Source organism: Microtus oregoni, unplaced genomic scaffold (assembly GCF_018167655.1).
Source record: "Microtus oregoni isolate MIOR12 unplaced genomic scaffold, Mior012 000036F_ref0000092, whole genome shotgun sequence".
Taxonomy (NCBI): domain Eukaryota; kingdom Metazoa; phylum Chordata; class Mammalia; order Rodentia; family Cricetidae; genus Microtus; species Microtus oregoni.
The window spans coordinates 2,867,114-2,881,553 of NW_024543095.1; the positions used below are offsets into that span (position 1 = coordinate 2,867,114).

The 14,440-nt window shown below is 49.5% G+C and overlaps 1 protein-coding gene across 1 annotated transcript in view; it reads right to left on the bottom strand.

Moving 5' to 3' along the window:
* Positions 1-14,440, bottom strand: part of Alk (ALK receptor tyrosine kinase) — a 737,647-nt gene that overhangs the window by 43,474 nt on the left and 679,733 nt on the right. Inside the window, exon 13 of the mRNA XM_041630919.1 lies at positions 3,656-3,806. Within this exon, the coding sequence (XP_041486853.1) occupies positions 3,656-3,806 (151 nt within the window). The remainder of the gene's footprint in view (positions 1-3,655; positions 3,807-14,440) is intronic.

Consider the following 14,440-nt stretch of genomic DNA (forward strand, 5'->3'; position numbering starts at 1 on the left):
TTTCTCTCAGTTCTTCATATAATCAGGCAGGAAGCCCCTATGAATTTCACATTCTAAACATGCCCAGGATCCAATCACTTTCCACCACCTCCGCTTTGGCCACTCTGGGCTAAGCCACCAGCATCTCTTGCTGGATGAATGAAATAGCCTTTGACTCTGGTACTTGACTCCTTGTCCTTGTGAGATCGAAGCTTCACGGTGCAGTCACAGCGAGACCTTGCAGGCACATTCTATTATATCATCATTTGGCTGTGAGGCTGTGGAATGTGCCATTATAGTGGCCTGGCCCAGTCTATTTCCTTGGCCCTCTTCTCTTATCTACCTGCTTGCTCCTCTCCTCCTCCCCTCAGATGCACAGGCACAATCTCACCTCGGGGACTAGGCCTTGGCCAACTCCTTTCTTTGCTGGAAGGAAAGTGTTTTGTGTGTAAGTTATGTGCAAGGATCTCCCTTGTTCACTTTCCTAGAATGATGGATACCACACACAGTGACTCAGTACATGTCTGTGGAATCACTTTGAATGAACAGAGGACTGTCTGGCTCAGGCACTGGGCTTCCTGGTAGTTGATGGGTGAGAGTATGGGATCTGGCAGTTAGGTTAGTGACTCTGCCATCCAGGGGCCGGCAGGGATTTCCAGGAGGCTCATTTTGCTTGTTGTTGCTGGAGGAGGAGGAGGAGGAGGAGGAGGAGGAGGAGGAGGAGGAGGAGGAGGAGGAGGTTGTTGCTGTTAAACACCACAGGCAACAAGGGGCAGGCCCCTCGGTGCAATATAGAAACTCTACTCTAAAATACCAGTAGTGCTTTTGTGGAGGAAGTCTGGTTTAGAACCCCACGCTAGGAGGCAAGACCTTGTAGGAAATAGGATCTCTCTGTTTCTGCCTGGCTCCCTGTGTGCCTCTCTCTGTCCCTATCTCTCGATCTCTCTGTTGTCTGTCTCTGCTTGTCTCTCTTCCTGTTTTTTTTCTCTCTCTCTCCGTCTCTGTCTGTCTGTCTCTCTCTGTGTCTGTCTGTCTGTGCAGAGGTGTTTTCCAGCAGCAACTGGAGCCAACTTCCTATTCCAGGAGCTTGGGATGGCCAGGCACCAGGTAGAGGGCAGTTAGGCCAGCTAAACTGTAGTAGCTCAGTTCTTAGAGTTTACTTCATTCTCATTTGTTTTTTTTTTTCCTAGTGGAAATTGGAGGTGGAGACAATGCCTGAAGACAGCATGTCCTTCTTGCCTAAGGACCCACAGGGAGGGTGTAGAGGAACCAGGAAGACCCTTCCCATGCCAAGTGTGCATGGCATGCCTGGCTGACCAACATTGGGCGCTTCCCTCTGCTCAGGACCGAGACGGCCTCCTCCTGTCCCCTTGGGAATGCTCTGTATGCATCCACAAAGTTTGAGAACGAGTAGGTTGATTAATAAGAATGATAAAGTGCAGCAACCTAGAGGAGCAAGTAGATTACAATTGAATTAAATAAAAAAAGGACACAGTCCTGTGAAAAGACATAACTGATTACAATCCAATCAAGTAAAAGTCCCTTGCAGAAGTCAATGCAATCTTTCTACTTAGATGAAAGAATTACATTAGCACTCAATAAATTCCTGTGAAAATTACAGCAGTATGTAATTTAATGACTTAATATATTATAACAGCCTGCAAAATCCTGATTATAATTCCTAAATAAAAGTTGGAGTGGAGGCATTTCTCAGACGGGAGGTTGTACACACCATGCTAGATCCTCCAGTGTTGTGCTAACGCAGGGAGGAGTGGGGTACCAGGAAGTGAGAACTTGCTGCCCCCTGAACTCACAGTCCATCACTTGACTCTTTGGAGCCGAGTTTCTTGGTGGAACTGAACTGCTTTCTTGGTAGTCCCTGCTTCCTGTCTGTCCTCCCAGGATCCAGCAAAGCTATGCCTCAGGGAGGCGTTAGCCTGACCCAAGCAGGATAATCTGCCATCCTCGGGCCTGAGTTCCTGCCAGCATAGCCAGTACTGCCAGGGTCTTGCCACCTTGCTAACGCTGGTGAGGCAAGAGCCAGACAGCTGGGGGTGTCTGGGGCTTCCCTAGCTGCTCTCTAGTGAGTCCGCACTGTCTTTCAACTGCTCTGGGCATTCTCAGATTCTGCTGTTGGACTTGTCTTTGACTGGTAGACACCCCAGCGGGGTTAGAAACACAAAGCCAGGCTGTCTTTGCGATCACAGAGGCTTGCCCAGCAATGGGCTGTATAAGTGGAAATGGGAAGAAGGTCACAGAAACAAAGGCTCAGACAAGTGTAGGATGCAGCCAAAACAAATGCTCTTGAGTTCTGGGCCACTTTGTGAATGACATTGGGCAAGTTCTTTCACCTTCATGGTTCCCCTCCCCTTCCTCATTTATAAAATGGGAGTATAAAGTTTAATTCTGAAACATCCCCTATGGGCTTATAGTCTGAATGTTTGTTTCCCTGTTGAAGATGCTGTTTTGGAAGTGGTGGGGTGCTTAGGGGGTGGGGCCTAGCTGGGGGAAGCAGGACATTAGGGATGGGCCTTGAAGGTTTTACTTGCCCCTGCTTCCTGCCTCTGTCTCTCTGTTTCCAGATCTGCTGTTATGAAATCCTCCAAGCCTTCTCTACAATGATGGACATAAACCCTTTGAAACCATAAGCCGAAATGAATCTTCCAAACCAGACATTGTTTCTGGCAGGTGCTTTGTCAGAACAGAAAATTAACTAATGGGAAACAGGCTACCAGCCTTCTGACTCAGTCTGGTCTACACTTTAAATTCTTTAGTTTTAATCACACAAATAAATAATTTGTGATGACAGTCTTCTTTCTTTTAATATATATATATATATATATATATATATATATATATATATATACACACACACACACACACACACACACACACACACACACACACATTGAATTAGGGGTTTCTGTGTCCATGAATCCCAGGATGACTTCAAACTCCAAAGCCAAAGCTGACCATGAACTTCTGATTCTCCTTCTTCCATCTCACAAATGCTGGGGTTACAGATGAGCTCCACCACGCTCAGGGAAACAAACAACCTCCCCCCTCCCCCACAAACTCGTGTAAGCTAGGCAAACACTCTACCAACTGAGTTGCATCCAAGGCCCAAAAACATTCTTTTTGTATCATTTCGGATACTATTGGTGGCCACCCCAATCCAGTGTCATCCCAAGAAGCACAGCTACTGAAGCTGAATCTTTCAGGACACTTTTTTGCTTCTTGTATGTACACTGAGATGTGGTCATATGTCTAATTTTTGAGTGAACGTAAAGCCTTTTAATTTTTCTCAATATTCATAATAATATGGCTAAATACAGCACAACAGAGTGTCAGCCAGAGCATTCAGAAGGGGGCTCCCTCTCCTACTTCTGTGGAGAACATCTTCCCTTGGTCAACTTAGGATTCAGACCTTTGGCTTTAAGTCAATTATGAGACCCAAGCTTCAGCTGTGGTTCCTATAGGGCTATAAAACTCCCATGGGCCGACATTCCCTGTGTCTTCATGCATCAAATGGCCCTAGGAAAGGAGGGGGACTCACAGGTGGAGCTGGTGCAAGACTTTGAATGTGAGTCCCCCAGAAGGATCATGGGAGGTTACTGTCCTCCAAGAGGTCACACCTCCCCTGGTGCTGGGACAAGCCCCTGCTCTGGGTGCTTACCCTGGGACAGGCATCCTCCCCTTGCTGGCCAACAAGGATGTACAGCGTGTCATCCTTCTCCAGGTTGAAGATGCCCAGGACAGACACGCCATGAGACCGCATCATGGTGTTCTTCCCGCCTTTCCCACCAGCTGCTCCGTAGCCTGAGATGCTGCAACAGATCAAAACATGATGGCGGTCGGAGACCGATCCCCAGCCACCTGTCAACCCATGGGTTTTCAGGGACCCAAGCATCTCTCCAGGAGGGAGATCACTCCCCATTGTTGGGAGAAAGCAGTTGCAGTCCGAAGTCCAGGGATGGGGTGGTGGAGTTACTCAGTCACAGAGTTAGGAAGGTAGGGGGGTAGAAGGTGTGGGGTTAGCCAGATATTCAAGAGAGTGAGATAGGGAGGGAGCGGGTTTGGGAAGGGGTTGAGCACCTAGACCCTATTCAGGATGGGATTTCATAACCCAGAATCAAAAGACCATGAGACCCTAGACAAACAGCCTTTCTGTTTCTAATATATAACTGGAAAAAGAAAAGACCCGCTCTCTTATCCCACAAGTGTTGTGGATGATAAAGGAATTCAGCCTTGAAGTCCCCAGGGTTGCTACACAATAGGCACTCAGTAAGTGTTTGTTGTTCATGGGTGTGAACCGCTGTAGCAGCTAGCAGAAACTGGCTTGGTACGAAGTTTGAAAGTCTCTCCTCGGGGCCCCCAAACAGGGAGCATCATCCGAGGAGAGGGTACTTATCAGCCCAGATTGTTTATCCCATCCCAGCAGTACCTCCTCCTGGAGCAATCTGTGCAGACAACGAACAACTGATCACGATGAAAATAAAAACAGAGCGTGGGGATGTGGGATTAGATCTGCCGCCGCCTCTGAGATAGCTGAGATGAAGCCAAGCAAGGATGGGGGGGAAAACTCAATTTGTGAACCGTGGCAGAGGAATGGAATGTCTTAAAGACAGTCAGCGTATCAACTGACAAACACTAACAAATGCCTCCCTGAAGACGGTTGCCAGGGGCCCAGGGAGGGTTCTCACGTCCCCGTGTGTTCAGTTGCAAGGTTTGTTAATGAGAAGCCAGCAAGAGATGGAAGGCAGCTTTGCCCCCATTCCAATGGCTCTGTAAACACCCAGTGTTCCGAACATGTAGAGACCCGCCCTCAAGTCTCTCTCAAGGGGCAGTTCAGGTCCTTTCTGCAGGGACAGTCCTGAGGACAGCTGTTTTCTAATGCAATGGTGGCTGCTTTCTAAAACAACAGATAAGAACCTGGGTTCTCCATGCAATGCAAGTGGAATCTGGCATTCATGACTGAGTTGGCCGCTCAGGCACCTGCTTGCATTTCTTAAATGCTGGGATGGGCATCAGGCTAAGACTTGAGATGGGTTCCAGGTTCTGCAAGAGCTTCTGAAGAAACTGGGAAATGCAAAGAGACCTCACCATATGAGAGGGTGGCTCTCTCTTGTGGAGGCAGGTGTGGGGCTCCGAGACTAGAGCTTTGGTGCCCCCTTTGGGGACTCAGCCTCTTTTCCGATAGAGGAATAGCGTCATACTCCCTTTCAAACCCATATGGTCATTCAAAACAAAGAGAGATGACGTAATGGCGATGATGGGTGCAGCAAATGTCCACAGAGAATATGGAGAAAATGTCCTCAGATTCTCAGCGCCAGGAGGCCAGAGGACTGACAGGTGCCAGAGGTGGAGGCACCGGGGTGAACTGGAGGTCTGAAGGTGACTTTGTGCTGGGGGGTGACAGATAGGAGGACTCTCAGACAAGACCAAAGAGTAGACAATATGAGTCAGGGCTTGTATGATCGGATGTGAAGAGGCAGGGAGCCTCTCTGATGTCCAGCGGCAGCTGGTGGCTCGTGTTGGGGAAGCGAGGTTGTAGGTTTGGAGAAGGAAGGGCACATGCTCTGATGTGCCTGTTGTGGCACATGCTGGTGCATGGTAAAGGTGACTAATCTCATTTGAAAGACGAGGACACTGAGGCTCAGGGAGATGAAGACAGCTGAGGCCGCACAGCTGGCCAGTGGTGGACTGAGGTCCACTTCTTCCTCTCCCATGTGTGCAGCTGGGAGACACATGGATGTTAACGAAGAGGGGCCCAAGAAGTCACACACCAATGCCTTCTGACCTTCAACCAAACACTCTTGATACATTGCAAATGAACAACAGAGAGCCGAGAAGAAGGCTCAGCAGATAAGAGAGAGAGCTCACTGTGCACACCTAGGGATATGAGTTCAAATTCACACCTGTAACTCCAGCACTGTGGGGTTAGGAGGTGGAGAAAGGAGGATTGCTGGAACTTTTGGGGCTGCCCCCATAGTTCCAGACTCAGTAAGGGACCCTGTCTCAAGAGAATAAGTGTTCTCCTCTGATCTCTGCATGAGTCTTGTGCAGAGACTCACATACATGGGGACGCACATGCGCGTGCACACACATGCCCTGAATTGGGAAGATGGGGGGGATAGACAAGAGGAGTGGGCTGGGGATGTAGTTAGGCTTGTTTAGCACACATGTGCCCTGGGTTCGATGCCCAGCACTGCCTAAAGCCAGATGCAGGGGCATGTATCTGTAATTCCAGTACCTGAGAGGTGGAGACAGGAGGATGGGAAGTTCAAGACCATCCTCAGCTACATAGTTTCAGGCCGGCCTAGACTACCTGAGATCCTGTCTCAAAGAGAGAGAGGGAGAGACAAAGGTGTGAGGATGGCAAAAAACAGAGGCGGGGGCGGGGCTTGTTGGTGGAAGGGGAGAAGGAACAGAATTATTCAGCTAAGAGAAACATGAGCAGAGGACTGTGGAGTAGGCAGTGTGGCTTCCAGAGAAGGACAGTCTCAGGATGGAAATGTGCAGGAGGCCTCAGCTCTGTCCTGTTTGCCCAATAGCTGTGTGACCTTGTGGCAGATCACCTTCCCTCTCTGAGCCCCAGTTTCTTAGCAATATAAAAAAAAGATAATGATAATATTGGCTTTGAAAGATGATTTCTAGGGCTTGGTCAGGTTGCATGAAAAGGTCTCATTTCCACTCCAAGATGGGGTTTGCCTGGAAAACTTCTGCCTAAGTCCTTGTCCTGCTCCATCCTGCTCACTGCAGAGAGGTAGGCAGCTCATTCCTGCCTGCATCATTTGCATGCTCATTTGCATCAATCTGCATGCATTATGAATCATTCTGAACTCTTTCACAGGTTTAAATTTAGCCAAATTATTATATTTCGGAAGTTGTTTGTTCCTGACTTCATCCCCCCACCTCCCGGGCCTGCCTTCGTATTTCTCCTGTTCTTCCAGTGATCCAAACTCCACCACCTCCCTCCAGATCTCAGCTCAGTTCTTGGCAGTGAGGTGGGCTGGCAAGAGCCCTGAGCTATGAGCCGTTCACTGGCTCTAGTCCTGGACATCCTGGTTGTGTGGTCTGAGCAAACCCAGCTGACCTGTAGGAGCCTCCACTCCCACTACTGAAGGAACAGCTATTAGTCTAGGCAAGGCCAAGGCAGGGTCTCCAGAGTCAATAGCAAAGCTTGACCACCAGGTGTCAGTGAGTGGCACTTACTCCCGGTGGTGGCCTCAGACACGCATTTCTGAGTTAGGAACTCAGTGTTTAGGGGATTGTGGAGGTTTTGGGAAGATGTGGATGCTTCCTCCTCTCCCCAAGGCCTGAAACCTAGAGCTTAACTTTCTTAATACTCTAAGTTTGGTTCTGCCTCAGAGTGACGTGAGACAGTGAGAAAGACCAGGGCTTGCCTTCACTTAAACCTGGAGCCAATCCCAGCCTTGCTCCTCAGTGGTAAGTTCCGAGTGTCCCCTAGCCCCTGGCATCCATCCCAGCCCCCTGGCCTGGGAGCTGCATTGGTCTGGACTCCAAATTCCAGCATGCCAGGATTTGAACTCCCACAGGGCATTTAAGTGGGCACCCAGAGAAGGAACACGTGGTCTGGGTTTACATGAGCTCCCTGCTTTTCTGTCTCCCCTGCTCTCAGGCACCGGAGAGTGCTGTACTTAATAAAACATGGGCATTTTAGTTTGGTTTAATCTGATTTCTTTGTGCCAGAGGAGCAGCTTGTCTTGGGATTTTTTTCCCCTAACACTCAGGGCAGGCAGTACCTAGACGGTGCAGTTCCTCCTTCTAGGTGCTGACCCTGCACTGGATGAGACCAAACCACTGCCTCCTTCAAGTTCATGGTGGAGGCGTCTTGCTTTTGACTTTCTTGTCCTGGCTTTATCAGTCTTACTCAATAGCTGTGTGACCTTGGACAAATTACCTTCCTTCTCTGGGCCCTTTGGTAGTTTAAAAGGGGGGATGAGAATAATAATATTGGTGATGGTGAGAATTCTATATGGAACCTAACTGAGGGCTGGAGGACAGTCAGTGAGGGGCCCCTGTAGAGGCTCTTAGAGAGCACCCCTGCCAGCCTGTGCTCTTCTTGGGGGTCACTCCTGGGAGGCAGAAGGGATGAGCAAATGAGAGTGGGGAGCTGGGTAGATCAGGGCACAGCCAGAGGTCCTGGGTCCAATCCTGTCCAGTTTCACCTGGAACTGTCCTCTGATAAAGCACCCATTGGCTCAGTGCTCCAGAGCCTGGATTCAGGGAATCCTCCCATGCCAAACCACGCCAGAATAACCACCACAGCCCCGCCTCTGACATGCTCTCCCCAAACCCGGTAAACAATTTACTTTTGATGGTTGACAAATGACGAGAAATTAATATACCTGCCAGTCAAGTGGGGAAAATGACTCGCAGTGATTCCAATTTACTGGAAATTGCAAGCTAGCGCTCCGAACGCGTTGATGCTGTAATTTCTTTGTTTTTCCTCATCTCAATCCGTGTCCCCTGGTCAGATGGGATGTTGGCTGGGCTTGTGTTTTGTGTTATTGACTGTGAGCTATTGTTACCTGGTGTAATTGAGTTGTGAATCTTTCTTAAATAAAGAATTAGTAGTGGATCAAAGTGGCTGCCTGCTGGATTCTGAAACAACAGCACAATTGGGTTTTAGCATGTTGGCAGGGATGGCGCCCACCTAGGAGGGGTGATGGGGAAGAGGAGGCAAGGACTCCACCCCTCCCCCCACTGTACACATTCAGAGAAACACACTCCTCATCTGTAGCCCTCTCCAGTTGCAACAGACCCACACTTCATTCTGGGCTCTACCTCTAGCTTGGGGTGGGACCTTTGGCAAGCCCCTTCCCCACTGGCTTCCTCCCCTATGAAATGGGGATGGTCAGATCCAGCCCACACATTCTACAGGATTACTGGAAGACCAGATGAGGGCATGGCCAGCAGGAGCTTTCTGATGATTCAGTCAATTCAATGGAAGCGTCAGGGTTCCCCCGGGGGTAGTGATGAAGGAGCAAATTACACCTTGGAGTGTGGGCACCTTGGTGGGGAGCTGTCCATTTCTTCCTTCACCACCTGGCCTGCACCAACTCTATGCACCCACAAAAAAGACTTTCTATGAAACCCTTAATGCTGCAGATGGATTCGTCCTTTGAGAGGAAGGAAGACAACTTTCAAGGTCACATTGGCTGTTGGGTGGTGGAAGTTGGACCCAAACTCCATTCTTCTTGCAGCTCATTGATCTTCGCCTGGTCCCCCACCTCCGACTTTCCCGGCTCTGTGCGATGACTATCTGCACAATTACTCTGGCAATTCATCATGCCTGTGACATCTCTCCTCCTGTTGTCTAGAACTTGATTGGCATCGTAGACGGTTATTGAATTCCTGCCCTGTATCTGCTCTTCCCAGAGGCTGTGAGGCTCTCCAGTCTCAGTCTTCACTGAGTCCTGAAATACATACTCTGTGCTGGGCGCATAGTAAGGGCCTCATAGGTCACTACTGAGCACATGGTTCAGTGTTCGACACACAGTAGGGACTACAGCTCAGTGTTGCACTCACAGGATGGCCCCAATAGCTTAGGGCCGGGTTTGTAGGAGTGGTCCCATAGCTCAATGAGGCTCCCCATTCCCGTGAAAGGTCTCCTGGCCATCTGTGATTTGGTTGAATTTTGCTATCCAGCTGTGCACGCTGGTCCCTGGAGCCAGGTGAGAAAATGAGGGTCATTGATGGAGAACACCGGAAATAGCTGTGGCCAAGTCAGCCAGCTCCACCTGAGATCTGGTACCTCCTGAAGAGCATGTGAACTGGGGCTGGGGGTGGGGAGACTGATAATGGGAGCCACAGTCTGTGTTTGACAAATTTTTTTTTTAAAGATTTTATTTATTTATTATGTATACAACATTCTGCCTCCATGTATGCCCACATGCCAGAAGAGGGCGCCAGATCTCATTACAGATGGTTGTGAGCCACCATGTGGTTGCTGGGAATTGAACTCAGGACCTCTGGAAGAGCAGCCAGTGCTCTTAACCACTGAGCCATCTCTCCAGCCCCCTGACAAATTTTTTATATGTGATCTTTGAGTATATGTGAGGGAACTGAGTGTGGAGAAGGATGCTGGGCCCCCAGAGAGGGAGGAAGCTGGAAGGAGGGAGGCTGGAGTAGGGAGAGGGATTGAGTAGGGAGTCAGAGGGAGTGAGCAGAGCCTTGCCTGGCTTCTGTGGAGTGCTGACTCCACGTCCTGGATTCGCTAACCCCTCCCCACGTGGCTCCAATCCTTCCCCCCCACCCCCACATTCTCCCCTCCTGCCTCGCTCGCCCAGGTCTCAGAACTGCACTCTGTCTCCCTGTATGAGTAGGCTAAGGCTCTTGTCCTTTGCCTAGCACAAATTCAGGTTCCTTTTGTGCCCCCCTCCTTCCACTTTCAGCCACTGCAGCCCCCCACTGGGAACATTCCGTAAGGCATTGTTGCGCAATCAGGTCCACAAAGCAGAGACTACCCACTGTCCCCAGCCCTCACCTCTCTTTCTCAGTTAAGCTCCCTAGGAGAGTAGAGGCCACTCAAGGTCCTTGATTCTTTAACCCCTCCCCATCCGGCTTCATTGCCAACTTCTTCCCACCCCACCTTCCAAGTCCTTCCTGGCCTAGTCCCTCATTGCCATGCCTGGTTCTCCTGCCCTAGTTTGTAGCTTTTGATGCTTTTCTGGATGACAGTCACCATTTTCTACCTGCCTCTCACTTCTCCCTCTGCTCTCACGGGGGTACACAGGTGCCTGGCAGGAGAGATTGCAGCTCTGGGACCTCCAGCTAGTCTTGCCTTGCTCCAGCTAGTTTTGTCTTGCTCCAGTGTAAAGGAGAAGCTGGGAGCCTGTTATACGAGCCTGGCCCTCGCCTCTTCCCAGTTTCCCTTTCTTTCCCTCTTTGCAGCTATTTTCCACAACACAGATAGGCCCAGGATACAATTTGGAGTCAGCGAAAGCCAGGTATGACAGTGGGAGCCTGCAATTCCAGCTTCTTGGGAACATCAGACTGAAGAGGTTGGCAGGTTCAAGACCAGCCTGGGAAACTGAGTGAACCCAGACTCAAAATAAAGAGTGAAAAATTTAGCTTACTTAGCACACACAAGGCTCTAGGTTCACTCTCAGGCACAAAACAGAATAGAACAAAGCAAAAAGAGAGTTTCAACTGTGTACCTCTTCGAGGAGGCCCCAGGAATGGAGGCCTCACCTTCGAGCACAGCAGTGGCCAGTGTCAGCCCCCATTTCCAACTCCCTGACCAGTGGAGTCATCATGGCATCAGGCATCAGGTAGCAGCCAGACAGTACTAAGTGAGCGCCACACTCCAGGAGAGATGGATTTTGCAAGGCAAACAATTTCACCCTTTGTCTTTCCGAACTCAAGTCCTCTGAAATAGCCTATGTTTTCCTTTCAGAGGAACTGTATTTATTAAATAATAATTACTCAGGAGAAAAAATCCTCCACGTGAGGACCGGAAGTTCCCTGTGTGGAACACTGCTATATATCAAGTGCATGTGTATATGTGTATGTGTGTATGTATGTGTATATTCATATGTATATGTGTTTGTGTATGTATATATGTGTGTATGTATTTGTGTGTGTGTTTCCATCACCGGGTCTTCCATATAGAGTTTAAAGGACCCACTTGCTATCCTTCTCCTCTGCTACGCTCCCCTCTGCCCACCTTTCCTTCCTTTTTCTCCCCTCTCACTCTCTTCTCTCCCTCCTTCCTGTCTTCTCATCCTGGGGATTGAGCCCAGGGCGTCACACACGCTAGACTTGAGGACACTTTTATATGACCTAAAAAGCAAAGCACTAAACTATCTATTTAGATTACTAAGTTAGTGTAACCATGGTAGCCATTGTCATCAAAGCCCTGAGTATCATCAGGGTCAGGAATGAGGTGAGGGCAGGGACATGTCTTAGAGCTGAGCTCTAGTATCCAACAGCAACAAAGGCAAAAACTCAACCTCCTTTTCTGTTTGGGTTTTCCCATTTTAACGTGGCCAGATCATAACTCTCTCTTTACTAACTTGACCACTTCAAAGTGGAATGCATATGTGTCCAGGAAGGCATCAGCCAGACAAGGCTGGGGCTAGGGAATCCTCTCCCAAGGCAAACATTAACAGCTATCTGATCTCGGCAGCTGTTCTGTAAACAGTGTGCTAGGACTGTGTGCTTCATACAGACCAGAACCCCACTAGAATTAGATAGGCTGTGATTAATAAAAAATAGAAAATGAGTTTATTATTATTATTTAGTAAGTATAGTTGGCCTGGCTGGCCTCTTCCAAAACATAAGGCAGGTCTGAAAAAGTCAGAGCAAAGTCCTCAGACTGAAGAGAGGGCCAGGAGGAGTGGGAGAACCAGGTGAGTGTGAGAACCAGGTGAGTGTGAGAACCAGGTGAGTGTGAGAACCAGAGGAGTGTGAGAACCAGGTGAGTGTGAGAACCAGATGAGTGTGAAACCAGAGGAGTGTGAGAACCAGGTGAGTGTGAGAACCAGAGGAGTGTGAGAACCAGGTGAGTGTGAGAACCAGGTGAGTGTGAGAAACAGGTGAGTGTGAGAACCAGGTGAGTGTGAGAACCAGGTGAGTGTGAGAACCAGGTGAGTGTGAGAACCAGAGGAGTGTGAGAACCAGATGAGTGTGAGAACCAGAGGAGTGTGGGAACCAGGTGAGTGTGAGAACCGGGTGAGTGTGAGAACCGGGTGAGTATGAGAACCAGGTGAGTGTGAGAACTAGGTGAGTGTGAGAACCAGGTGAGTGTGAGACCCAGGTGAGTGTGAGAACCAGGTGAGTGTGAGAAGGAGGTGAGTGTGCGAACCAGATGAGTGTGAGACCCAGGTGAGTGTTAGAACCATTTATTCTTAGAAATTCTGCCCTTAGCTCCTCTTGTTTCTCCAGGTGATTTCTCTACCTAAAGGGCGGGAAACCCCTAACACACACACACACACACACACACACACACACACATACACACACACCCTGTGAAGGGAACTTGTATGTACCAGCATATTGTGTCTCAGATGGGGCGGAAATGGAATCTGGGGGAAGAGAGTCCACAACCTGGGTACATCTGGAAACGGGCAAGACTCACAATGTCTTGCCTAAAGGTTCCCTGAAGGTGACCTTTGCGAAAGAGACAAGTGATTCTCAGTGTGGCTTTGGATTTGCTCTGGGCTGAGAGCACCTCTGACTCACTTCTCCCTATGAAGAGTCTTGGTAATAATGACAGCAAGGCACAAGACACCTTGTAGGTCCTCAGCCTGCTCTGCCCCTTTCTCCCCAGGACTCCTTTTCTCCTTGCCCTGTCATGCATGGAGGTTCTGCTGGGAGGTCTGGCTTGCTTGGTGTGGCACAGAAGAACGGCTGGAATCTCTGGGATGTTTAAGGGTGGTGGGGAGGGATGGAACTTTCTCATATCCTTGTTCAGAATAACACTTACAAGGCACCCAGAACTTTCTCTGGAACACTTGTTTTTTCTTTCAGGAATGGACTTACCACAAGATTCATTAAGGGAAAACAGGAGGGCAACCTGAGAAGAGTTTTGGGTGGGAGAGGGATGCTCTGAGAACCATGGGGAACATCAACATCAGCACCGCTTAACGGTGATGTTCTTAGCACAGCTGACAGTGCTGGGCAGGAGCTGCAGCCAGGCCATGCTCACTCTCAGGTGTCTGAGGTTGGGGGCCATTTCTGGATTTCTCTGAGCCAGTTTTCTCATCTTTAAAATGAGGCCTCCAGCAACTGGTCTTGCCGCCATCCCAGAGCCCTCCTGAGGACACACAGACATGTCCAGGATTTGGTGCAACTCAGTGATCCTCATAGGATGTATCAGCTCAGCTGGGAACTTTATAGAATTCACACCAAGCCAAGAGCCTGCCTACAGAGATAGACCCTTGAAGCCTGGCTCTTAACCAGCCCTACTATCTCACCATTAGCTTTGCTTGGTACCATGGACTCAAGGTGGCACAGTGGGATTGGTCTACTCGTGCCTGGTCTGCTGGAAAACTGAGAGGCTGGGACAGGCCGAAGACAAACTTCAAGAGTGTCGTGATTCCCACAAAACGGAAGGGCCACGAAAGGAAAAGAAACATTAGCATTTAGGCTGGGGAGATGGCTCAATCCAGTCCAGAGACTAATTTGAATTCCCATCACCCACATGAAAAACTAGGCGTTCTTGTAACCCTGGTGCTTGTGGGAGTAGAAACAGGCAGATCCCTGGAGCCCTGAAATTGCAGGAGGAGACCCCAAACACACTAACCAGCCAGCCAACCTAGCCAGTCAGTGAGCGCAAGGCTCTGTGAGAAACCCTACCTCAAATGTAAAGTGGAGCACATTCTCAGGATCATCACGGGGCCAGAAAACTCCAGACGCACGTGAACATGTAACCGCCACCACCTACCCCTCAACACATACATGTGAAACACAAACCAGTCAAACTGGACAC